General features: G+C 36.6%; 3 protein-coding genes across 14 annotated transcripts; 2 read left to right on the top strand and 1 right to left on the bottom strand.

The window, feature by feature from the left end:
- Positions 1–1503: 1503 nt before the first annotated feature.
- On the top strand, positions 1504–3607 carry LOC111801025 (myb-related protein 2). Of its 4 annotated transcripts, none has more exons than XM_087126103.1 (6): positions 1504–1854; positions 1979–2055; positions 2387–2453; positions 2518–2644; positions 2738–2804; positions 2951–3607. In XM_087126103.1, the coding sequence occupies exons 1-6, from the start codon at positions 1629–1631 to the stop codon at positions 3533–3535; spliced, it is 1149 nt and encodes a 382-aa protein (XP_086982229.1). In that variant the 5' UTR covers positions 1504–1628; the 3' UTR covers positions 3536–3607. The 4 variants fall into 4 exon arrangements, with proteins under 4 accessions (XP_086982229.1, XP_086982230.1, XP_023540749.2 ...); XM_087126104.1 differs by having other exon boundaries at positions 1513–1854; positions 2536–2644; XM_023684981.2 differs by having other exon boundaries at positions 1522–1854; positions 2735–2804.
- A 742-nt stretch (positions 3608–4349) lies between these two features.
- Positions 4350–5704, bottom strand: LOC111801026 (uncharacterized). Its single transcript, XM_023684983.2, has 4 exons — positions 5103–5704; positions 4874–5020; positions 4729–4799; positions 4350–4655 (listed from the first exon to the last, which is right to left on the bottom strand). Exons 1-4 carry the CDS (start codon positions 5440–5442, stop codon positions 4455–4457), a joined length of 759 nt encoding a protein of 252 aa, XP_023540751.2. The 5' UTR covers positions 5443–5704; the 3' UTR covers positions 4350–4454.
- Positions 5705–5806: 102 nt separating this feature from the next.
- Positions 5807–23088, top strand: LOC111801027 (uncharacterized). Of its 9 annotated transcripts, none has more exons than XR_015422165.1 (18): positions 5807–6079; positions 6180–6311; positions 7921–8058; positions 11531–11581; positions 12294–12383; positions 12478–12624; positions 14650–14760; positions 16077–16133; positions 16904–17638; positions 18325–18492; positions 19924–20086; positions 21006–21160; positions 21619–21897; positions 21996–22130; positions 22202–22383; positions 22624–22711; positions 22786–22885; positions 22966–23088. XR_015422165.1 is itself a non-coding variant. In XM_087126102.1 (17 exons), the coding sequence occupies exons 1-16, from the start codon at positions 5987–5989 to the stop codon at positions 22688–22690; spliced, it is 2703 nt and encodes a 900-aa protein (XP_086982228.1). In that variant the 5' UTR covers positions 5807–5986; the 3' UTR covers positions 22691–22711; positions 22786–23088. The 9 variants fall into 9 exon arrangements, 6 of the variants coding, with proteins under 6 accessions (XP_086982228.1, XP_023540754.2, XP_023540753.2 ...); XR_002816070.2 differs by having other exon boundaries at positions 22624–22695; XR_002816069.2 differs by having other exon boundaries at positions 22624–22885.
- Positions 23089–23632: the final 544 nt, after the last annotated feature.

Here is a 23632-nt window from a genome sequence, read left to right on the forward strand (position 1 = left end):
GAATATGGAAATTGATTTTGTTGTGAAGAAAGAAGTGAAAAGTTAAAGAAGGAAGTCATAAAAAGGGCACCAAATCCCTTAACCTTTGTTTGTGTATATATTCCCTATCCACATGCCACCACCACCTTACTGTTTAGGAATTCCCTGCTTTTCAACTCTAAAGCCAAAAATTCTTAGGTTCCTCTATGTGTGTATATATATATATATATATATATATGAACATAATTAATACATATCTTTCATAATTAGGCATTAGCTTAGTTTTGGGGATAGATGGGCATATTTAGCCAGAAACGTTGCGTTTAATTCCCGAGGGATCAGAATCTTATTCATTACCATATTGGGTTATTATTTCATTATCAAAAATATAATTTTTTAATTAATTACTTTTTTTCTTCTTCTTTTTGGACTGAATAAGTACCAAACTTAGTGAAGCAGACAAAACAGAACCAATTCCTTTGTTCCTTTCTTTCTCTCATATGTATCTGATCTAACCTTACACTCCTAGTTTTGGGTCCTTTTGGCCTACCTTCTTCCGAATCTTCTTCTAAATTCTCCGACCATACTCTACTTCTCATCGCCTCGTGTTCGGCCCGCCCTCTACTTCGGTTCGTACTTACCCTAATTCATATCTTAACCTTTTGGTCCACTAGTGATTTGACATGGTATCATACTAGGACTTGTTGTTCCGTCCTTATTCATTTCGTATGATATTCTATTTGTGGTGACGTTTTCGTAACTTACCCTAAATTCTAATCTATTGTCTTAAAATACAATATATAGGTATAAAAAGGGTTGGACTACAATTTTGTCTTCCTAAATTTTTGGAACAACAACATCATAAATATAAAATTTTGTCTCCATTTCTTGCAGTAACAACTTTTGGGTTTTGATTAAGAGTTTATTAAAATGGTATGTTACAACCCTCATTATAATTTTTTAGGCGGACTTTAGATGAGGATCGAAAACTAAGTCTTATTCAGCCATATATGCTGCACATACATGCATGCATGTTCACTTGATTGCAATGATAGCCCACTTGTTTTTACTCTAGGTTAAGTCTTTCAGCTCGACTCATCCCTACTCTAATTCAAGGTCCTTCAAATATAACGTCGCATTTCATCTCATCACCTTGGGTTCGTGATACTATTCTAAGTCTTGAGACGTCATTGGTCTTCTGTGCTCGTTTGAGCATGCTTATCAAGAACGGACCCCATAAGTCAATTATATTATAGGTAGGTCGAGTTTAAACATGGGCATGGGAGAGAAGTGGAAAGAAGAGAATAGGATATTTAGAAGAGAATGTTGGGTTGGGTTGCGTCGGGTCGGGTTGGATGGGAAGGAAGTGGGGGGTTCGAGCCTTGAGGGGGCGAAAGGGACAGTGGATTATTCGGCCTTAAAAGAAGAAAAAAGATTCGTTGGAATAAGATTCCAATTCCAATTCCAAATTATTCCCTCCAAGGAACAAGAATTTTGTTTTTGCTTTCTGAAATGGGATCGATTCTGGCACCAAATGAACGGAAGGCCTCCGCTGTTTGTGTGACCAAATTTGTTTATAAGCCCTCCCTTCCTCCCTTCCCCCACCCATTTGATCTCACAAGCTTAGAATAATAATAATAATAATAATAATGTACCACCATCATCATCAGCAGCAGCATCATCATCAGCATAATAGAGGGAAGAGCATCCATTCCTCTGACACCCATTTGTTTCTTCAACCTGGGAATGCTGCTGCTGGAGCTGGAGATTCATCAGGCCTTGTTCTTTCCACCGATGCCAAGCCCAGGCTTAAATGGACTCCTGACTTGCACGATCGCTTTGTTGAAGCTGTCAACCAGCTTGGAGGGGCTGACAGTGAGCACGCCCACTTCATTTCATTTCATTCTTAATTACTCTTCTCCTTTTCCACTCATTTCATTGCATCCTCTCTCTCTCTCTCTCTCTCTCTCTCTCTCTCTCTCTCTCTCTCTCTCTGCAGAGGCCACTCCTAAAACTGTCATGAAAATCATGGGCATTCCTGGCCTTACCTTGTACCACTTGAAAAGCCATCTCCAGGTACAATATATTATACTGCTTTTTAACTATTTACTCGACCCACTTATTCGCTCAATCCAACTATAAAATTTTTGGGTTTGATTCGGTTCCACTCACTTTTATTTTAACCCAACTCAACCCAGATAGTAGTGAATTAGTTTGTTCAAATAATCACATTTGTTGAACATCTATGGTAATTCGTGAACATAACCCAACTCAAATGGTGAATTAGGTTGGGTTAATCGGGTTTTTCATATCATCGTGGTATAATATTTGTAGTAATTTGTGGTTGAAAAGTGGTTATTTGAATTGAATGGGGATTTAAGATTGATGGGGGGTTTTTGGGATGCAGAAATACAGGCTGAGTAAGAATGTACATGGACAAGCAAATGGTGGAGGAAATGGAAGCAACAAAACTGGTAAGGAACAAAATGATTATATTATATTATTTGTGGTTTTAATTTATGAACTGAGTTGAAGTAGATATGGGTTGGCGTGTAGGGACAGTGGCGGCTGTTTACGGCGATCAAAGACTGGCGGCGGAGGCAAATGGAACACCCCGCACCAACAACATAGTGGTCGCCCCACAGCCCTCCTCCCACCCCAACAAGTACGCGCCCACTTTCGGAATACCCTTATTTTAACGTACACAAATGCATGCAGCTTAGTTCTTGTTATAATTATTTACTCCCTTCTCCAGAAGCCTTCAGATCAGTGAAACAATACAGATGCAGATTGAAGTCCAGAAAAGGCTGCACGAGCAGCTCGAGGTACTTAAATCAACATTCATTGTATTGTATTAAGAATGGTATCATATTGTCCACTTTAAGTATAAGTGCTAGTGCTAGTGGTTTTGCTTTGAGCTTCCCCTAAAAGGCTTCGTGTCAATTGAGATGTATTCCTTACTTAAACATAGGTACAACGGCACTTGCAGCTGCGAATAGAAGCACAAGGGAAGTATCTTCAAACAGTGCTGGAGAAAGCACAAGAGACACTAGGAAGGCAGGACTTGGGGTCAGTGGGTCTTGAAGCTGCAAAAGTGCAGCTCTCCGAGTTGGTCTCCAAGGTCTCCACTCAATGCCTAACCGCAGCGTTTCCAGAGCTCCAACAAACTCAGAGGCTATGTCCTCAACAAACGCAGCCCCCTGACTGCTCCATGGACAGTTGCCTGACCTCCTGCGAGGCCTCCAAGGACCAACAACAACAACAACAACTCCTTCTCCATAACTCCCAACACGCCCTCCGACCGAAAGCCATCGCCACCGACCATCATGGGCTGTCCATGAGCATTGGGCTGCTGCAGGGGGACAAGGGCGGGGAAGGGGATAATGGGTATTCGCCCTCGTTTGGGAGTAAGAAAAAGGAGGGTGAGGCGGCGTTTAGATATAGAATGGCAGCTTCGTTTTTGGACTTGAATGCTGGTGAGGATCAACAACTTAGTAATAATGATCATGCGGCTTCTGCTACTTGCAAGATGTTTGACCTCAATGGCTTTAGTTGATTCACTTGTTGTCCTTGTTAAATATACACATCTTTATATAAATTGGGACTTACATACCTGCACTTTAACAAATCTTGACGGTACCGGTTTTTGTTCTACAAACACAATTCGAGTAGAGGAAAAATAACTCATATGACACAAACTAGAAGGTGACACGTGAGTGGTGCCCATCAGGACATGTGAGAAACGAGAAAGACAAGTACTATACGTGACCGAACAAGATAGTGTATCACCTATCACTCTTCACAAGATTGTCAAGCTAAGCTAAGATGCGATGAGCGTTATAAGACAAATATTTTAGGCATCTTCCTTTATGAATGAGTTTTTCAAGACATTATTGGGTGGCACAGGTGAGCCAATGTTCCACCTCTATCCCTTGAGTTGGATGTTGAAATATAAGGTTGGGTGGCACAGTATGTAAAAATGACATGGGAGGGTTCATGTTTCGGTAGTACTCGTATGGGTGGATGTTCAGGATGTCCCAATTATAAATTTAGACTCATAGGTTGGCTCTCAATAACCGTGTCCAAAAGAGTAGTGTAGGTCGATGACATCCCAATAAGCGTATATGAATTTGACATTTGGTAAAGGTTTTTAGATTACAAAACTCTATTGATTATGTTCGAGAGCTCTATAAGCTTAAGGGGAGGCTTATAGTGTACTTTGTTCGAGGGGAGGATTGTTGAAGATTGTTGGGAGTGAGTCCCACGTTGGCTAATGTAAAGAATACATCTCTACACGAGAGCTTATGCTCAAAGTGGACAATATGTTACGATTGTGGAGATCCGTAATTCCTAACAGATTAAGCGTAAAGAATCGAAAAACTTGTATATTGCAACGAGAAAGGATTGGATTGGACGATGTGGTAAAAGAGAAGACGTTTGGATGGGAAACAGCACGAATAGTTTTGTCATATTGATTAAGCAGGAACATAAGCCAAAAATCGAGAATACAGTCCAACAGGTGCAGCTATTATACCAAAGGAAGAAGTATTGGGCTTGTATATCCAAACCCTCTCCACTCGACGTGCCAATTCACGGAAAGACACCCAGGGACTAAGACTGATCTGAAACTGAATTTGATGTTCTGATGAAACGCCTCCAATACTGCATTGGTTTTCCTGCAATAATCAATTCAAATCAAATATTATACTGTTATTCCAGAAAACACAATTCATAATATATAATCATCACCTGAGCGATAAGAACTATGTCCCCTGCATCGTTGCAGAAGCGCGCCAATGAGGCCGTAAGAGTAACCAAAACTGCCACAAAGACCACAACAACTTACTAAAACCAATTGGTTTCTGGAGTTGAGATATGAGTTATGGTAGATTACCATAGTCAAAACAATCCATGAACACGTTCAAAACAACGTGGAAGAAGTCGGAGGGAATGGAAACAAAGGTTGTGCAGTCAATTTCTTGGTCCATGTCCATCTCCCCAGTCCCAGGACAGAGTGGCAACTTATACAGCCGACAATTGTCTAAAAGCAAGCATTTGAAAGTATAGGCGTCATTAATCCAAGAAACAAAGGCTCAAGAAAAGGTACACTGTATTGTACTAACAAATTGAAGCTGGAGGACGGAATGTAAGGTGCGCGCAATCTGGCTCTGTAGAAGAGAAGAGCAATTCAGGAAAACCATTGCAATCCATTTCATATAGAGTGAATTGCAAATCGTTCAAGAAAATCCCTGCGTATTCAAGTTGAGAGGTGCAGGTATATGAGCGGAAGAATTGAGGGCGGATTTGGAGCGCCAGAACGGAGCGAGGGGAAGGTGGGAGGGCGGTGGCCATTATGGAGAACATTTGCGGTGAGAATTTGAGAACGCCTGTTGGAGCCTGGGTGGATATCACGGAGGCGGCCTCCACAAACTCATGGATATTGTCAAGATTGAACATGAACATGGCGAATGCTAGTTGTGGGGTATGGGGTTTGATCAATTTCCTACCAGCTCTTTGCCTCAATCTGCCTTTCTTTTATACTAAACCTCATCTTCTTGGATCAAGAATCCTTTCATTTTACCAATGGATCCATGCGCAGGCTATGATATCTCTGTCCCTCCCGATATCTACTGGTCTACTAGATATGATTTTAGAAATACATTGTTCTAAGAATGATTTTTTTTTTTTTTTTTTTTTTTTTTTTTTTTTTTAAAGTTATTTATTGAAATTTTGTTTTTTGAGAATATTTTGATTAATTTATTTCGAATATAAGTATTTATATTTTGTTAAATTAAATTGAGAAAAGGTATGGTGGGGAGTGACTAAGCGATGGCGCCATTATTTATACATACTGTCTTTTGGGTCTTGGCTTCGCTACCGATTGTTTTTCCATTGCAATCTGATGTTCTTCGGCCCTTCTTCCGTATTGATCCTCAAGCTCCGTGTTTTTCTGTTTCTATTTTTTGTTTGGTAATTTATTCCTGAAATCTACATCCCTGATTCCGCAATGGGTGCGAGTCGAAAGCTTCAAGGGGAGATTGACCGAGTTCTTAAGAAGGTCCAAGAAGGGGTTGACGTCTTTGACAGCATTTGGAACAAGGTTCGTTTTCACCACACACTCTCTCGCTTCCGGGAATGGAGCTGGGCGTCTAATTTTGGAGCTCCGTCTTCTTACCTTTTCTTGCGTGCCTCACTTCTAGGTTTATGATACCGACAATTCCAATCAGAAGGAGAAGTTCGAGGCGGATTTGAAGAAGGAGATAAAGAAGCTTCAGAGGTACAGGGACCAAATTAAGACCTGGATTCAGTCCAGTGAGATTAAGGACAAGAAGGTTTCTCTCTCTCTCTCTCTCTCTCTCTCTCTCTCTCTTATTTCCTTAGTTCTCCAAGTTAGTGTGGTATCTGTGAGCTTTCAGTGGCACATTGACTCAAGAACGACGATTGTTTTTTTTTTTTTTTTTTTTTTTCGTTTGTTAATACAGTCAGTCAGTTCTTAGTAAACCTGACCTGAACCTTTCACTCGCACCAACATTTTATAATTGAGAATCGAAGTTCGTTTGGGCAGGGAGTGTGGCTGTAGAGGAATAGTAGGATTTTTAGAGGGGTGGAGAGATTTTTGGAGGAGGTGGTTCCATATTGAATTTTTTGTTATTATCGATTTGGTTGTATTCTTTTGGATTGGACTCCTTTCTGGTAGGCTACAGACTCCTTTTGTAGGCTTATTATTTTCATTTTTGTATGTCCTTGTACAATTGTCCATTTCTCTCCATTAAGCTTGGTTTTTTATCTTAAAAAAACAATAGTAGTAATGAGAATAGGAGTCTGTTTTCGTTTTAGAGAGAAATCCAGAAGTTATCGCTTTGATGACTGACATAGAAGAATCAGTGGAAGCAATAAATCTCATACTAACAAAGACAATATGGGAAAGAAATTATTCTAAAAAGGTGAAGTTTTTCTTTTGGGAAATAGTGCATAAAGTCATTAGTACAAGTGAAAATCTATAAAAAAAAGAACGCCTTACATGACTCTATTTTCAAATGGGTTCCTATTATGCAAGAAAGACGACGAATCATAAAGCCACTTATTTATGAAATGTCCATACACTCTGAATTTCTGGATAAACCTTGGGAGTGTGTACCTTTTGAACATAGCTTATCTGAGATGGAAGGAATGGAGGATCCTACCTTGGACTCTATCCACCATGTTGAGACTATCCAGACACCATGTTGGTCTTCCATATGGCTTTGGTCAATCTTTTATTAATAGTTTTTTTTTTTTTTTTTTTTTTTTTGTCAGGGTTTTATTAATAGCAGTAGACCTAGAGTTTGGTTGGTTGGTTGAAGAAAGAGATCCTAGAATATTGACCTTAGCTGTCCAGAAGTCGTTGCATATTATCCTGACCCAATTTTTGGCCAGAATTATCTGAAATGTTAACTATGAATGTGCTCCTTTGCTGCTTTAGCTAATGATCCAACGCAAAATCTGGCCACCCGTCACCTTTTTCTCCATAGAAAATCATAAAGAACTAGTGCTGCGGCTAACAGTTTCAACTTGAGTGAGCTTTGGACCCCCCAAGAGAGCTAGTCTTCAAGAAAATTAGTTTATGATCTTATGTATTCCTCACTTTCCTTGAGAGCCTCACTTTCTGAAATGTTAAGAACCAACCTTCCTACTTCTAAGATTTGTGAAAAGTCATACCCAATTTATCTGTGTCTTATTCTAATACCTTGTCTTGCTTAAGTATTCTGATCTCTAATTAATAATATCTGAGTTTTTATTCCACATGTAAAAAATTAGATTATACGTGTTGCAGCAATTTATTTGATTTATTTTTGTGAGCCAAGAGAGATATACAATATGGTTTATTATGAAATTTACATTTTTAATATAATTCTTGATGATGGGGACTAATTATTTCTATTTTGATATTTGTTGACACAGGTCAGTGCCTCTTATGAGCAGGCTTTGTTGGATGCTCGTAAACTTATTGAGCGTGAAATGGAAAGATTTAAGATTTGTGAAAAGGAGACGAAAACCAAAGCCTTCTCGAAAGAAGGTTTGGGTCAACAGCCTAAAACTGTATGTCCTTAAACTCTATTCAATTTCTCTTTGAGCTTAAATCAATTGACAGCTTGCTAAACATGTTTATAAAAAAAATTTCCTCCATGCTTATATATGTCCGGGTGCTTGTCCCATTAATTGTTTGCAATTATCTTCTGGAGATTTGGTTTGAAAAAAATAGGATTTTTTTTTTTTTTTGAAGATATGTTCCTGATTGGCTGGATCATTTTGGATTCATCAAGATCTAAGCTTCTCGTTGGTGTTTTTTATCTTAAGTTTCTGTTGGCTATTTTCTTAATGATATTTGTATTATTTGGGTTTTCATATGAGTTTTTTAGGGGCAATGATCAGCTTTCCATGGTTTATATATATATATATCATTGAATTTTTGTATTCATTCGCTTTTAAATCTGTGACACCCGAGTAAAGGAGAGATACATGAATGAACTGAGATCATAGTTGAATGAGAGTGATTCTGAGGATAGGATGCTTGAGAAAAGCTCAAAAGAATTGAAGTTACTACCTATTTACTTTTCTTTTCAGTAGCTCAATCATAAAAACTCCAAGTAAAGCGTGCTTTGTTTGGAGCAATCTTATGTGGGGTGACCTCTTGGAAATTGATGCATGGGAGTGAGGATAAAACATATTGAAAGGACTCGTGTTGGTTTGTGGGGATAGTAGTCTTCACTTTTCAAAGTGACAAGTAGGTAGCGTGATCATGTCATAGGGAATGCATGGGAATGTTGATATAATGAGGTGTCGAATCCAAATTCCAAATCTTGGGCATGAGGCGTTACACAATCATTAATGAAAAGTTCTGTTTATTGTTCAAAACAAATGTCTATCTACTGTTTTTGCTATCCAAAAGATGGTTGTTCTTTGTCAGGTGATCCCACTGTACGGTTCCTGGCCATTATTTTTTCAAGAAAATTCATGGATACACTTGCGTGCAACTCAAAACTGAAACAGTCTCATATGCATTTTCTGAACTATTTTGGGTTTTTGTTTAGGATCAAACTAGTAATTTCTTCTTTGCTTGGTATAAAGAGCCAAAATTTCAACGGGAGTGGACGGGAAATGCTGAAATACAATTGCAAATAAAAATAGGCTAATATAAAAATGTGTTCTGTCTAAGGGGCCTTCCAAAGTCTATCGGTGACCCAGTTGCAATATTCCAGAATGAGGTGTCCCCCTAACAAAGGTTTCTTTTTAACGGGTGTTATCTTTATTTTCATTAAAGAATAAGGGGATGTGTTCTTGATGCCAAATTTTCTATTTTCATTAATGAAAAGACCTAGGAAAAGAATCCAAGCTTCAAGGAGGTTTACGTTAAGGTGATTCACTCTTACACTTTATTTTCCTACTGGTTGGTGGTGTGATGAGTAGCATGTTAGATCATATTTACCGAAAGGATCTTTTAAGGTTTTGTGGGCAATGATTGAGTTGATATTTCTTACCTGCGATTTGCTGATACCTGATGATACTTTGTTGTTTTGTAAATATTATGATGGTTTGTTGAATTCTTGATTGATACAATTGGAGCATTTGAATGGCTTTCAAACTGGAAAGTTAATTGGGACAAATCAATGGTTTGTGGTATTAGTATCGATCTTTCTACACTTGATTATATGGCAGCAAGACTTATGTTAAATTGGAGTCATTACCAGTTTCTTATTCGAGAATGCCGGGGGGTGGTAATCTGATATGTTCAGAATTTCGGTCTCCTATTGTTGAAAAGGTTTCAAAGAAATTGGTTAAATGGAAAAATTCCAGCTTTCTTGTGGTGGAGGTTTGACATTATGCAACTCGGTTCCTTCCAACATTCCTATATGTGATTTAAAATTTTTCCAATTTCCTTCCAATGTATGTTCTCAATTAGAAAAGGCTGAGTAAATTCTTTTGGGAAGGCAATGCTGGTGACAAGTTTAATCGTTTGACTCACTGGAATATAGTTTCTCAATTGATGGATGATGGTGGGCTTGACACTGGAGGTCTGAGTTAGAAAAATATTGCAATTCTAGCAAAATGGGAGCAGAGATTCTGTCATGAACATTCTGCTTTATGGAGAAAGGTGGCGGCTAGTATTTATGGGACTGATTTCTTTGATTGGCATTCAATCTGCAAGATTAATGGTTGACTTAGATGCCCTTGGAATAATATTTAAAAGCAATTGAGATTGGTGGAAAATTTCTCCCTTTTCAAGGCTGGCAATGGGTAAAGATTTTTCTTTCAGCATGATGATTGGCTTGGGTAATATTCTTTAAAATTATCTTATACAAATTTGTTGAAGGTGGTTTCTTACCTTCTTAGTTCGGTTAATGGCAATTGGGGTTCTGCTCTTTTTTCGTGGAAGCTGGAAACTAGATGAAGTTTGAAGGAAATTGAATTGTGAATATTGATTACTGCTGTCTTCTTTGAGTTCAGTGAGATTACAGGCTAAAGAAGATCAAATTTGTTGGAAAATCGACCCCTCTGGATTATTTCCTGTAAGATCTTTGACGAAGCATCAAATATCTCATCCTCCTTTGAAAAGTTAGTGTATTGGCATGGATCATGTTCAATGGCCATCTCAATACGATTGATTTGCTCCCAAAAGAGCTTCCATCTTCAGCCTTGCAGGCCTCTCTGTGTGTTTTATGTTTTGCAGATAATGAAGGCAGGATCACGTCTTCCTTCATTGTTGAAATACAATGGAGCGTTGGTTATTTATTTATTTAATATGTTCAAATCTTTATTGGGTTTTCTCAAAGGATTTAAGGAGCAACTTACTTCAGTTTCTTTATGGGCCGATCTTATCATCTCAAGGTCCCTTCTACGGATCGATGCCATAAAGTCTATTTTTAGAAGGTTATGGTTATCTACATATTTTTCAGGATAAGAGTAAGCCTTGGTTAGAGCATTATGATATTGCTAGTTTAAGGCCTCTCATTGGTTCCCACTTTCTAATTTGTAATATTTGTATTAATTTGATTGCTTTTATTCAATCTTCTTAGATTTCTTTGTTTTCTTTTTGTTTTTTTTTCTTCTCTTTCTAGGAGTTTGTATCTTGAATATTTTTTCTTTATACAATAAATGAAAATTTTGTTTCTTGCTAAAAAAACACCCATCAGTGTTGTAATTATTATTTTTAGCTATACATTTTTTAAATTTGGTCTGTCGGCTTCTTGGTTTTGGGTTTAGTTTCCTCTTTTCAGCTTCTATCCCCAGTGTCATTTTCAGACATATTGGCAGTTTTCTATGTTATGGGCTATATATTTGTTATTTTATCTATAACCTTATTGGTTTTGGACTTCCTATCTCTGTCAGCAATGGAAATTGGTCCTCTTGTTTTTCAACCAACTTTCTTTTAACGGGCTCGGAAAAAAATTCTAGTTGTTTTATCAGTTCATTTACAAATAACTTGTAAATAGTAGCTCTGCCTACACGTGAAAGTTGTTTATTATTTTTATTGTTGGTTCTAATGAAGCTTCTCTTTGGTTTTCAAATATAGGACCCAAAGGAGAAAGCTAAATCAGAGACACGAGATTGGTTGAACAATTTGGTATGAAAGTCCCCTTGTACAGAACCTCCGTAGACTCTACTTCTATATTGGAGAACAATGCATTTTCTTCAAGAATCAGCATGCTGTTCTTTGTTGCAATGGTTGAGTTTCCAGATTTCTGGAAAAATATTTTTTTTTGATAAGAAATCAAAACTTATGTAATTATGGCTTGATGCAAATTTAGCCTGACTAGGAAATGTTTTTTTATCCCTTTGTGTGGTGGGGAAATCTTGTCTCCGTTCCTTTGTACTCCCATTGATAATGAAATGTTTGTTTTGTATTTAAAAAAAAAAATTGTTCACTAAAAAGGTACATTAAACCCACACATCTAATCAAAATCTTAGCCCTAATCTGAGTTCAACTCACTTTGTTTTAGCATCTTCCTTAATATATCTGTTTTACGTAACTAGTCTTTTGACCACTATAGTCTCTCTTTCTTCAGTTCCAACTTATCAGCTTCAATTCATTGGACCTTTCCCACCCTAGAAGAGGTGTATGTGGAAGTAATAAGATAGTTTATTACGGGGGAGAATGTTTTGTATGAATGTGGGAGTTTCCTACCAGTTATTTGGGTAAATTTAGTATACATGGTAGGAAGTTAGAAAGTCTAGAACCTTATGCAAAACTTTTCTTTTGTTGTTTATCCTTGGTAGGAGAAAGAAAAACTCTGTCCAATTGCTTAACAGGCACTCGATGTTTTTATCCTGATCAGGTTAGTGAGTTGGAATCTCAGATTGATAATTTTGAAGCTGAGATGGAGGGTCTATCTGTGAAGAAGGGAAAATCAAGGCCACCTAGATTGGTAAGTGGTATTATGCTCTGCATTTTCTAAACTGATATGTTGTTCTTTCCTAGAACTTTGGGTTTATAGTTATCTGTCCATTTTGTTGTTACAGATTCATCTGGAAACTTCTATTACTCGGCACAAGGCTCATATAATGAAGCTGGAACTAATCTTGCGACTGCTTGATAATGATGAATTGAGTCATGAGGATGTCAACGATGTCAGGGAGTTTTTAGAAGACTATGTGGAAAGGAATCAGGTTATTACTCCTTCCATATCTTTTTGCAATCGAATTGTGTTGTATGCCTGCATTGTACTCTCATTCCTTTTGATAAGAAAGCAACAATAATTAAGATGATGAAGGGGTAAAGGGGGCTTGTGTAAAAGAACGACCCAGACAATGAAGCAAACAAAAATGAAAGCCAATTACAAGAGATTTTGCTCTTATTAATGATAATTAAAAATAAAGCATCATTACAAAACTCTAAAGATGAGGAACCACTTGGGGAGGCAATGGAATGAGCTGCATTCAAGCCTCTAGACTTCTCAGAATTTATATAGTCTCCTATCTTGAGCCAAATATTCTGTAGGATAATACTAAATCCTCTCTTGTTGGTTTGCAATTGGGGTGCTATTATTGACTTTCTGTTGTTATTATTATTATTATTATTATTTTAAGTTCAAACCCACATGAGTTGGTTTCATGGACATTAAGATATGTGCAAAAAAGTAAAAAAGTAAGAGACTTTTTGGTGGATTTAAGCCCTATGGTGGTCACCTACTTGGAAGATAACTTTTTAGATGTTTTTGTTCCTCATCCTAGTCATATTTCTGCTGATTTTACTAATCATTTTCGAGCTCTTACTAGTCCATTGCAAGGTACTCGTCCTTCGATGCCAAGTATAGAAATTTATTAATTAGAGGGAGAAATATTGCTGAATAGTTCTCTACCAATCAAGTTCTTGAGTTGAAGTTCTATACTAGAAGAAAATCCAATCAAAGGAACCAAAACCAAATAGTTGATCCTTCTCCGAGCCTATTTGAGACTAAATAATGAAATTGAAAAGTTTGGTAACCCATCTTTTGATCCTACTCCTCAACTATTCAAAATATTGAACCAATCATGTCTGATGTTGATGATCCCATAACCATTAGAAAAACGTATTGAAAGATGTACAAAATATCCTATCACAAACCACCATTTATTTAAAAAAAATTCAAATAGTCCTAAAGCTTTCACATCTAGGATAAAGAATTTATTTGTTTCAGGGAATATGCATGAAGCTCTAAATGATTCGCATTGAAAACTAGCAGATATGGAGGATATGATGAATGCTCTAAAGCAAAATAATTCTTTAAGAATAGCAGAGTTGCTTGAAGATAAGAAACTTGCGGGATGTATAAGTGTTCACCATAAAATATAAAGCTGGTGTTAGTATTGAGAGATAAAAGATGAGACTGCTATCTAAAAGAGGTTTTCATGAGCTTATTAATAGGTTATGATACAGGTGTTCCAAAACCGAGCCTAACCAACAATATATTTTCTTGTTTCCTACCAGAAACAAAGGACTATGCCAATAGTGTTAATCATATCAGTATTATAATTTATTTGGCTTATTAAAAAAAAAAGGAAGAGAAAAAAAAGTACTTGCAATTGGTCTTCTGTTATTATCAGTTAGCCTTTGTTCTTTTCAATTGGAGTCTCTTTCTATATATCTTGGACTATCTTTTTTGTATGCTCTTGTATAATCTTTTATATTTCTCAATGGATGCTCGATTGTTTATAATGTTTTTTTTATATTCTGCTTGGACATCTAGGATTTTGAATTTTATTACTTTAATAATAAATGAAAATCTTATAGTCTTATGTTGACTACCTATCTAAGATGTTAATAAGTTTTTTTTTTTAAAATAACCAAATGTTGTAAGGTTAGGTTGTTGCCTTATTAAACTGATTGAAATTTACTTGTGGTGTGTGTAAGCTGGTCTTAACATTTACAAATATTAAAAAAAATCTTAATTATAGAAGGGATTAGAAATGATACCCATGTAGAAGTATCATGTAATAATTTAGAACTATTCATAGATATAGATTGATACATTTGCAAATACACTTTTATATGTTTTTATCTGGACTGATATTGTTCATTTGACTATCAGCACCATTGAAACTGGATACTTTTATGCCTTCATTCCAATTGATTGCGTTCATATGACTATATTTCAGTTCATGAAAATATCAAACTCACATTAGCCATTGACATCTCAAAAACTGTCTATATAGGAGGATTTTGATGAATTCAGTGATGTGGATGATCTTTACAGCTCATTGCCACTCGATAAGGTGGAATCCCTTGAAGATCTGGGTACAATTTGCCCTCCTAGCCTTGTGAAGGTATGGATTTTTCCTCCCTCTGCTCCATATCAAGTTGACCAAACATAATAATACATGTTTTGCTGTTAACTTGAATGGTAAGTTTATTTATTTATTCCTATTTTGTTTTATTTTATTTAATTTTAAATTGGGGGGTGTTGGAATTGCAGAGCCTTCATGTCACCTATGAAGACACCTTTAACCCATGGATAGTCTTTCCCTTATATATGTTAGTTTGAATATTTGATGAGAGGTTATGTATTACGGCTTGGTCTTTATCCCTTATATATGCTACTTCGTAAAAAATCCCTTGTGGGTCTCAGTGGTCTTCATCCTCCTAATTTGTCTAGTCTTTGTTTTATCTCAGTTTGATTGTTTCGTCTTCTTTGATGTAATGGTAGTAAGAGTTGGTGTATCAACGGATGGGTCTTTTGTGGAAGGAATGAACAACAAACATAAGATTTCTCTTTCTTTCACTCTCGTACATTGGTGTGAATGTTCCTTGGTTGAACTATTGCAATGTCCAGTAAACTTGTTTTTTTTACAAGAAATTTAGGGAGGGTTTTGGGGCCATTTGATTGTCCAAGTTTCAATCATCCCTCGGTTGGCACTTTGAATATACCAAATTTCTTGGATTTATATCATTTACACCAAGGCATGGAAGATTTAGGAGCTTTTAAAATGATTGATGGTAGAAATTTATCAAACACCAGCCTTATTACCAGAGAGGGGAGACAGTATCCTTTGACATAGGGTTCGGTGCTTTTAATGGGACTAGTCTGCATGGTTATCAGTAGTCTGCTATAATAGAGCAAGTTCTTAGGGAAATGGTTGTCTTCAATAATAAAACTCCTTGTGAACTGCCTGCCCTAAATTAACGAGCCTATTATTGATGCTTCTGTTGCTCAATGTTGTTCAATCCTCCCCAAGCAGCCCAATCGAGATTACAGAGTCCTCTCTTAAGGCTTCCATTAAATCTCAGTGTTAAAAGAAGTTAAAAGTTGTTACATTGAAACTTATCCCTTATCCTATACTCGAAGAAGAGAGCTTCTCATTTCTTCTCATTGACTCATCAAGGTTAATACTATGGATCCTGATTTAATTGAAGAAAATTGTTCACGAGTTTTGGACAAAGGCCAATAAGCGTCTATATTCACATATACTATCACATAGGCCACTTCTTCTGGAGATGCAAGGTTCTTGTATGATCCAAAGAAGGCATATAGAAAAGAATTTGATCTCAAGACATCAGCCTGAGGAGCCTATTAAATTATTTTGTTTTTGATAAAAATAAGTTGAAAATTTAGTATCTAAATTGATATGTTGTCTTTTGGCAGGGTACAACAGCTCTCAGCTTGAAGACTACTTTGGCAACAACGGGAACTCAAGTGCCTGTACGTCCTTCTATTAATATTTATATAGCAGAGACATTTACTTTTTTTTTTTCTTTTTCCAACTGATATTATAAAGGATTTAGATGAACCTGCAGACTTCATTTTAATCAACTTTTTCTACTTTAGATTTCTTCATGATGAACATTCTGCTTTATTTGATGCATGATCCTTGAAACAATTTTAGGGCATCTGGACAAGGACGGAATTATGGAATTCTATTATAATCCTGTAATTTGTATTCTTGTTCTTTTTGGCAGTTCAATGACATGCTTTTTTATGATCAGAAAATATGAGCGTGGTTAACTGTAGAATTCTGTAAGGCATGATGGGATTAGTTTTTTGTAATGTCCATTGTATTCCTTTTTATTTGTTATCATGTCAATGAGGTCTTACTTTTTGATATTGAATTGGGTTCTCAATTCAAATTATTGCTAATATATTGCGAGGCTAATTAATGTTCTTATTCAATTTGCTTTAGTTTTAGGAGATGTGTTATTGATAAAGTTCTACTTTGGTCGAAGTCTTGGAAAATTTTCATAGATCTGTATCTTGAATTTAGATCTTTGATTGTCTTGTAGAGAGAACCTTTTAGGATTTGCATGTAAATTAACGAGATACAAGCTGTTTGAGTTGGAATCAAATGCAATAACTGCCTTTTCTACTGTACCTTGGGATAAAAAATGAATACTAACACATTTTAGTCTCTTGTTTGTCCTAATTGTTACTATGTAGTTGCTACAGTACGTTAGTAATGTATGCTAATTTTCCAGGTTACTGTTGCTCCTAATCATCAACCAAATACTGTCACTCAGGATCAGGTTGATGATTCAACTTTGCCAGATGGTAACACTGATACTCTTTTGAAGACCCCACCTCCTAAGAATAGTGTCCTTGGTTCTTCTGCTGCTACAACACCTACCGGGAACCATGCAGCCTCAACTTCCTTGAATGGTGCAGTGCATGGGTCTGGCTTGTCTGCTACATCAGCCATTCTTCCAGGTTCAAGTTCTGTTCGTGCTGTGGAGGCTACGGGTGCTCCTAATTCATCTCCGGTAAATATGCTCACTTCTGCAAAGGATGAAGAAATTGCTAGCTTCCCAGGCCGTAAATTGTCTCCATCATTTGCGGATACTGGACTTGTAAGGGGTGGCATGGGAAGAGGTGTCACTGCTAATCAACCAGCCTCTAGTTCCACCCATACTTCTGGTATTGTGGTTCCTAGCACTATAACTCTTGGTAACGTTTCTTCTGCCTCTGAAGTCACAAAGAGAAACATTTTGGGATCTGAAGAACGGGCTGGTAACAGTGGCTTGGTGCAGTCTATGGTTTCTCCTTTAAGTAATAGAATGGTTTTGCCTACAGCAGCTAAACCTAGTGATGGAACGAGCTCAGTTGATCCTAGCAATGTTAGTGATGCAGCGGCTATAGGAAGTCGAGTTTTCTCTCCAGTGGTTCCTAGCATGCAGTGGAGGCCAGGAAGTTCTTTTCAAAATCCGAATGAAGGAGTATGATACTTGCTACTAGTTCATTCAAAACTGAGCTAGTGGATTCTTATTAATGAGGATTATCTATTTACTGATGATTAATGGAAAATTTTAAGATATATTCAAATCATTTGTTGGGTTGATAATGAATTGATCTATTGAGGATGAAGTATTACTTAGTTATATGTTTTAGTAAAAATTTGATAAAAATAATTGTAGCTGCTGTTCTTACTTCTTTCCTTGAGATCAAAGGTTCAAATCCTCACTCCCATACTCCTAATAATAAAATAGGAAAAGAAAAGAAAAGATAAGATAGGATAAGGTAATTTGAGCTTAGGTGATTGTTTCAAGTTTGTTCTGAACCTTGGTTGTTTCCTTTATAAACTATTCGTATGAATTTAGCGGTAAATGGTTTAATTCCTGATGACTTAATCATATCTTATATCCCACTTTCTTCGATGCGAAATACTAGCTCGAGCATCTTCATGATTACTGGCCTATTCCCAAGAAAATCTATAAAATGTTTCCTGATGTGGTTAATTCCAGATGATTTAATCATTTCTTATATCCCGTTTTCTTCGAGGCAAAATACTTGCATTAGAATAATCTGCTCAAGTACCTTTAGGTTTAATCTGTTTTATTACTGCCCTTTTCCCAAGATAATTTATAGCTTTTCTTTCTTATGTAGTTAACCATTTCTTCTTCAGGGGCAGTTCCGTGGAAGAGCTGAAATAGCGCCTGATCAGAGAGAGAAGTTCTTGCAGCGTCTCCAGCAAGTTCAGCAACAGGGTCATAGTACACTTCTTAGCATGAATCTTGGTGGAGGGAACAACAAACAATTTTCTTCGCAACAGCAAAGTTCACTTCTACAGCAGGTTTTCTTATTCATAATTTTTAGCCTTCTTTATTCGTAATTTATAGCCTTTTTCTTCACTACAGCTGCTTTGTGCCTTTTATTCCTTTTATTTGGGTGGGGGTAATGATATGTTGAATAAGAATAGAGTACAAACTTCATACATTCTATTGAGTATTGACTTGCTCTTTTCACGAGTATAAAAATTCTAAGAACACGAATTTTTCCTTCATAATATCACAATGATTTACCAAGCCATCTAACTCACCCTCAAGTGAATTCTTGATTTGAATATACAATATAGCATCATCACAAACCCAAGCCTTCTTTGTGTTATCCTTTGGCGTATCCTAATCAATATAATCATGAATCTTAGTGCCTTGTTGATAAAATCGAATCGTGTTACTCCATTCATAATAATCATAATAATTATAATAGTTGGAGCCATTTAACTTATGCTTCACAATCTTTGACGAAGGGGGAACTATCTTAAATGCTATCACAAGTTTCATTTCAACCGTTAGTTACACAAACAATCAGTAGACAAACCTTAAGAGAAACAAAAAACCAGGCCTGAACTGCAAGAATGTGAAGTAGGTATTATTGAACCCAACCACACAGAACAACCGCAAAACTAAGCATGAGACAAACCAGGGTGACAAAAGGTGGAACATAGCTCTCATGCGCCGGTGTGTGGGATAGAGGGCAGCGGCGCATGGAGAATACATGGTTGCTTTGGCTGTTGAATTCTGGGGTTTGATAAATCAATAGTGGCAGACACTGGCAGCGGCTGAGGTAGGTGTTGACTACAAGTAAATTCATAAAATCAAAGATGAAAACAATACATCTAACTTCCAAACTCTAAAGGCTCCCAAAAACCTAATGGTTAACAAACTCTTAATTGCACTTTCAAAATTTTATACATTTATTGTTTTGTCCTATAATAGTCTATTTAGCATATTTAACAAGTGTTCGATACATGTCTGGACCTATATTGACTTTGTACAACTAGTACTTTTTAACATATATCTATTGTGTTATTAAGTGTTTGTTATGTGTCCAACAAGTGTTAAGAGTGTCTGAGTGTTCTACACATGTCAGAAACAAACACGCCAACCAAACTTAAGTATCCATACTTTCTAAATTATGCCCAAGGTAGACAACATTATACCAGTGTGGAGATGGGTGGAAGTTCCATTGTCCTCTACATTTGCCAACTTGAGCTTAGCTCAAATAGTTAAGACATTTATCCTCTACCGGGTAAAGATTCAAATCCAGTGTGTCATTGAAAAATTGAAGTTGGCCTGTGCATTGCACCATAATACAAAGGGGACCTTTTTTTTTATGTACAGGTTTTTTTGTGAATATTTCTGCTTGGTGATCACTATGTTCAATCTATCCATAGTTCGGCATTGTTAAATAGTACCAATGATTTGGTTTTCTGTATTTGCAGTTCAACTCCCAAAATTCATCTGTTAGTTCTCAAGCTGGTCTGGGAATTGGAGTTCAAGCACCAGGAGTTAATGTTGTTACATCTGGTTCATTACAGCAGCAGCCAAGTTCCTTCCAGCAGTCTAATCAGCAGGCATTAATGACAAGTGGGGCAAAAGAATCTGGTACGGTCTGGATTCTTGTCTTCATATACCAATGTGTTAATGTTTCTCTATCCCTATGGGTTGTCCTTCATATTCAATTTCTTCATGGGTGAGGAGTGGGCACAATTTCATTTATGGTGTCCCAATGTAATTATCTTGGAATAGGACATCACATATAAATGCATATTTTTATTTGACCCTCCTACACAGATTAATTACATGAAGGGCAAAAACATGGAGCCTTGAGAAATCTAGAATTTCTTTCTTGTAAACATATGTCAATGCTCACTAAATCAATAGACACTTTAGCTCATATTCATATTCACACATTCTTATATTAAACTAGATGACATAAGGTTGTGGCTGAATAGGAATAAAAGAAATTTTCAGGAAACTGAAGTTTCTTAATGATACTTTTCAGGACATGGTAGTTCCTTGAGCTTTAAAATTGAAACTCTTCTTACAATTCATCTTAAATGTATGAAAAGTTGGAATGTTAATTCTGCTAACTTGGATGCATTGTAATCTCGTAAGTTCTTTTCAGAACTTTATGTCCTTCCTTTTCTATTCTTTATTACGTTGGATACGCAAACTCATAAACCAAAATATCCTCTTTAAGTTCTTCTGTTTGTTGCCATTTGGAACCTTAAACTTTTCCTAGTCCAATAACTTCAATTTTCCTAATGGTCCTTGTTCCTGCTAAAATTCCTATTGAAATCAAATTAAGAATTCAGATTGTCACTAAGAAGCACTCTTGCAAAAATATTTATCGAGTGCATAGAACATTTCTTCTGAAGGTGTTTTCTTTTTTTTTTTTTGGGTAAGAAATGCATGGGTCTCGTTTACGATTCAACAAATGAGATACTTGGTAACTAAAATGTTTACGTTCTCTCATAGAATTACATAAACAAGACTGACAATTAATTCTTGTGTAATGCAGATGTTGCCCCTGTAAAAGTTGAAGAGCAGCAGCAGCCACAGCAGCAACAGAGTTTACCTGAAGATACTACTACTGATTCTGCTGCTGGTTCTGTCCTTGGAAAGAATCTGATGAGCGACGATGATTTAAAAGGCGCATATCCAGTTGATACTCCAGTATGTGCTATTTCTTGTCTATTGTAATCATAGTTGCTTCAGTACACTAATCTTTCCTTGTCAAACAGGTTGTTGAATGTGTTAAGTGTTCTAAAATATTTCTCATTGGATGGGAAAGGATGCCGAGAGAATAATTTTTTTAAAAAAAATTTCTTCGATGATACAATGATATGCCCACAAATTCCATTTTTGTTTAAGAAACATGGCAGTTGATTAGATTATTGAAATATATCAAGGGAAGAAAGGGAACCCCCACAACTATATGAAGTCAGTATTTCCAAAGCGTGTGGCGCATTCTAAGGTGACAAATCTCTTAGTCGCCTTGGGATGAAAACAACAGAAAGAGTGTCAGTGTCACAAGCACACGAGAAGAGTTTTTTTTTTATTAAATTATTTGTTTTAGAAAAACTGTACTTTATTGCTTGATAACCAGCGGTCTGAATTTCCTCATGTTGTAGGTTGGCGTACCTGTTTCATTGACTGAGACTGCTTCAGTGTCGAGAGAGGATGACCTTTCTCCAGGTCAACCTTTACAGCATGGTCAACCTTCTAAAAGTCTTGGTGTCATTGGCCGAAGAAGTGTTTCTGACTTGGGTGCCATTGGTGATAACCTCGGTGGATCCTCGTTGACTACTAGCGGAATGCATGATCAATTCCATAATTTGCAAATGCTTGAGGCTGCATTCTACAAGCTACCTCAGCCAAAAGACTCGGAGCGTCCGAGGAGCTACACTCCAGTTCAGATACAAAATCTCTTTGTCCTATGACTGTATTTTATATATATATATATATATTTTTTAATTATTTTTTTTGTCTGAAATTATTTCATCTACAGAGGCACCCTGCAGTTACTCCTCCGAGCTATCCTCAAGTGCAGGCACCTATTATAAACAATCCTGCTTTATGGGACCGATTAGGTCTTGAGACCTATGGCACTGACACATTGTTCTTTGCATTTTACTATCAACCGGTATTACTTTTATCTTTTTATGTAATGCTGTATTTCTTTGACATCCAGTCTAATCATGTGCTGAACTGCAGAACACCTATCAACAATATTTGGCTGCTAGAGAATTAAAGAAGCAATCTTGGAGATATCACAGAAAATATCAGACATGGTTCCAAAGACATGAAGAGCCAAAAGTTGCTACAGATGAATATGAGCAGGGAACTTATGTGTACTTCGATTTCCATTTTAATAACGATGATCTACAACATGGATGGTATGTTTACTTGTTAATCTTCTCGTCAATTTTTCTGTTTGCTACCTCATCTCTTGTTGCCTTTTTGTAAACTGGATCTTGGATGATCTGAAGAAATAATTTGTTGTTGAGGATCTTGGAAAATCTTTTAGATCGCAAAACACAATATATATTAAACAACCTTAACATACTCTATACATCTACACACCTCAAATTATATGCTACTATGTTAACTATATTTGAATTGTTTTTGTACTGTAGGTGCCAAAGGATTAAAACAGAGTTCACTTTTGAGTATAACTACCTTGAAGATGAACTCAACATATAGAGGATGTATGGCAGTGATCAAGTGATTCTAAGCTTTCCCAGGTTTCAAAATTTCCGCCATCCTTTTGAAGTTCTAACTCTTTTCCTGTTTTACAGAAACTAGAGATAAAAATGTATCCGTAGCTTGCCAACTTGTTGTATTAAATATACTGGGCAATGGGTGAAAAGAACCGAAGTCTGCACATTATAATCTTTGGTGAAGTCTCATTTCTTGTTGAGATAAACTTTTGATAGCATGAAGGGGTCTGTTCTATCATCTTTATTTGTCATTTTCAGGTTCCATATCAGGCAAGGTTGCAGTGAGTTAAAGGTTGATTTAGTCTTTTTACTTCCCATTCCCTTTTTAATTGTAAAGGAGACATGATACATGTTGAGTTATAAAGATAAGATGTTAGCATGCGTTCCCTTGTATTATGTATTTTTCTCATAACTGACCTTTACAAAGTCCAGGAGAAAATGAGTTAAAATCTCCACCTTGGCAACTTATCTGAATCATTTTGAATGAATTTGTTTTTGAAGATCCATGCTTCCAGTCATGAATGTTCACGAGTAAAAGCAGCAGTGAGTGTTAAGAAACATGTGTCTATCATGTGAATACATGGGGCCTTCACCCTTTTCACAGATATACCTCAACTTTTGGTGCAAGGATGGGAAAGCATGGAGGAGTTTTACTTTCTGGTATGTTTACGTTAAATTACAAACTCGGTCCCCCATGGTTTAAGCTTAGATTTTTCGTTTCTCTTATAACTTTGAATAGGATAAATTCACGTCGAACTGAAATGGATCTTTATTGTTTTGGGCTACCGCTAGCAAATATTGTTCTGGGTTAGAATGTAACGATCTAGGTCCATCACTAGCAAATATTGTTCTGGGCTTTTCCTTTCGGGCTTCCCCTCAAGTCTTTAAAACTCGTTTGCTAGGCTAAAGTTTCTACGCCCTTATA

Source organism: Cucurbita pepo, chromosome 8 (assembly GCF_057944985.1).
Source record: "Cucurbita pepo subsp. pepo isolate OVF chromosome 8, ASM5794498v1, whole genome shotgun sequence".
NCBI classification, from domain to species: Eukaryota; Viridiplantae; Streptophyta; class Magnoliopsida; order Cucurbitales; family Cucurbitaceae; genus Cucurbita; species Cucurbita pepo.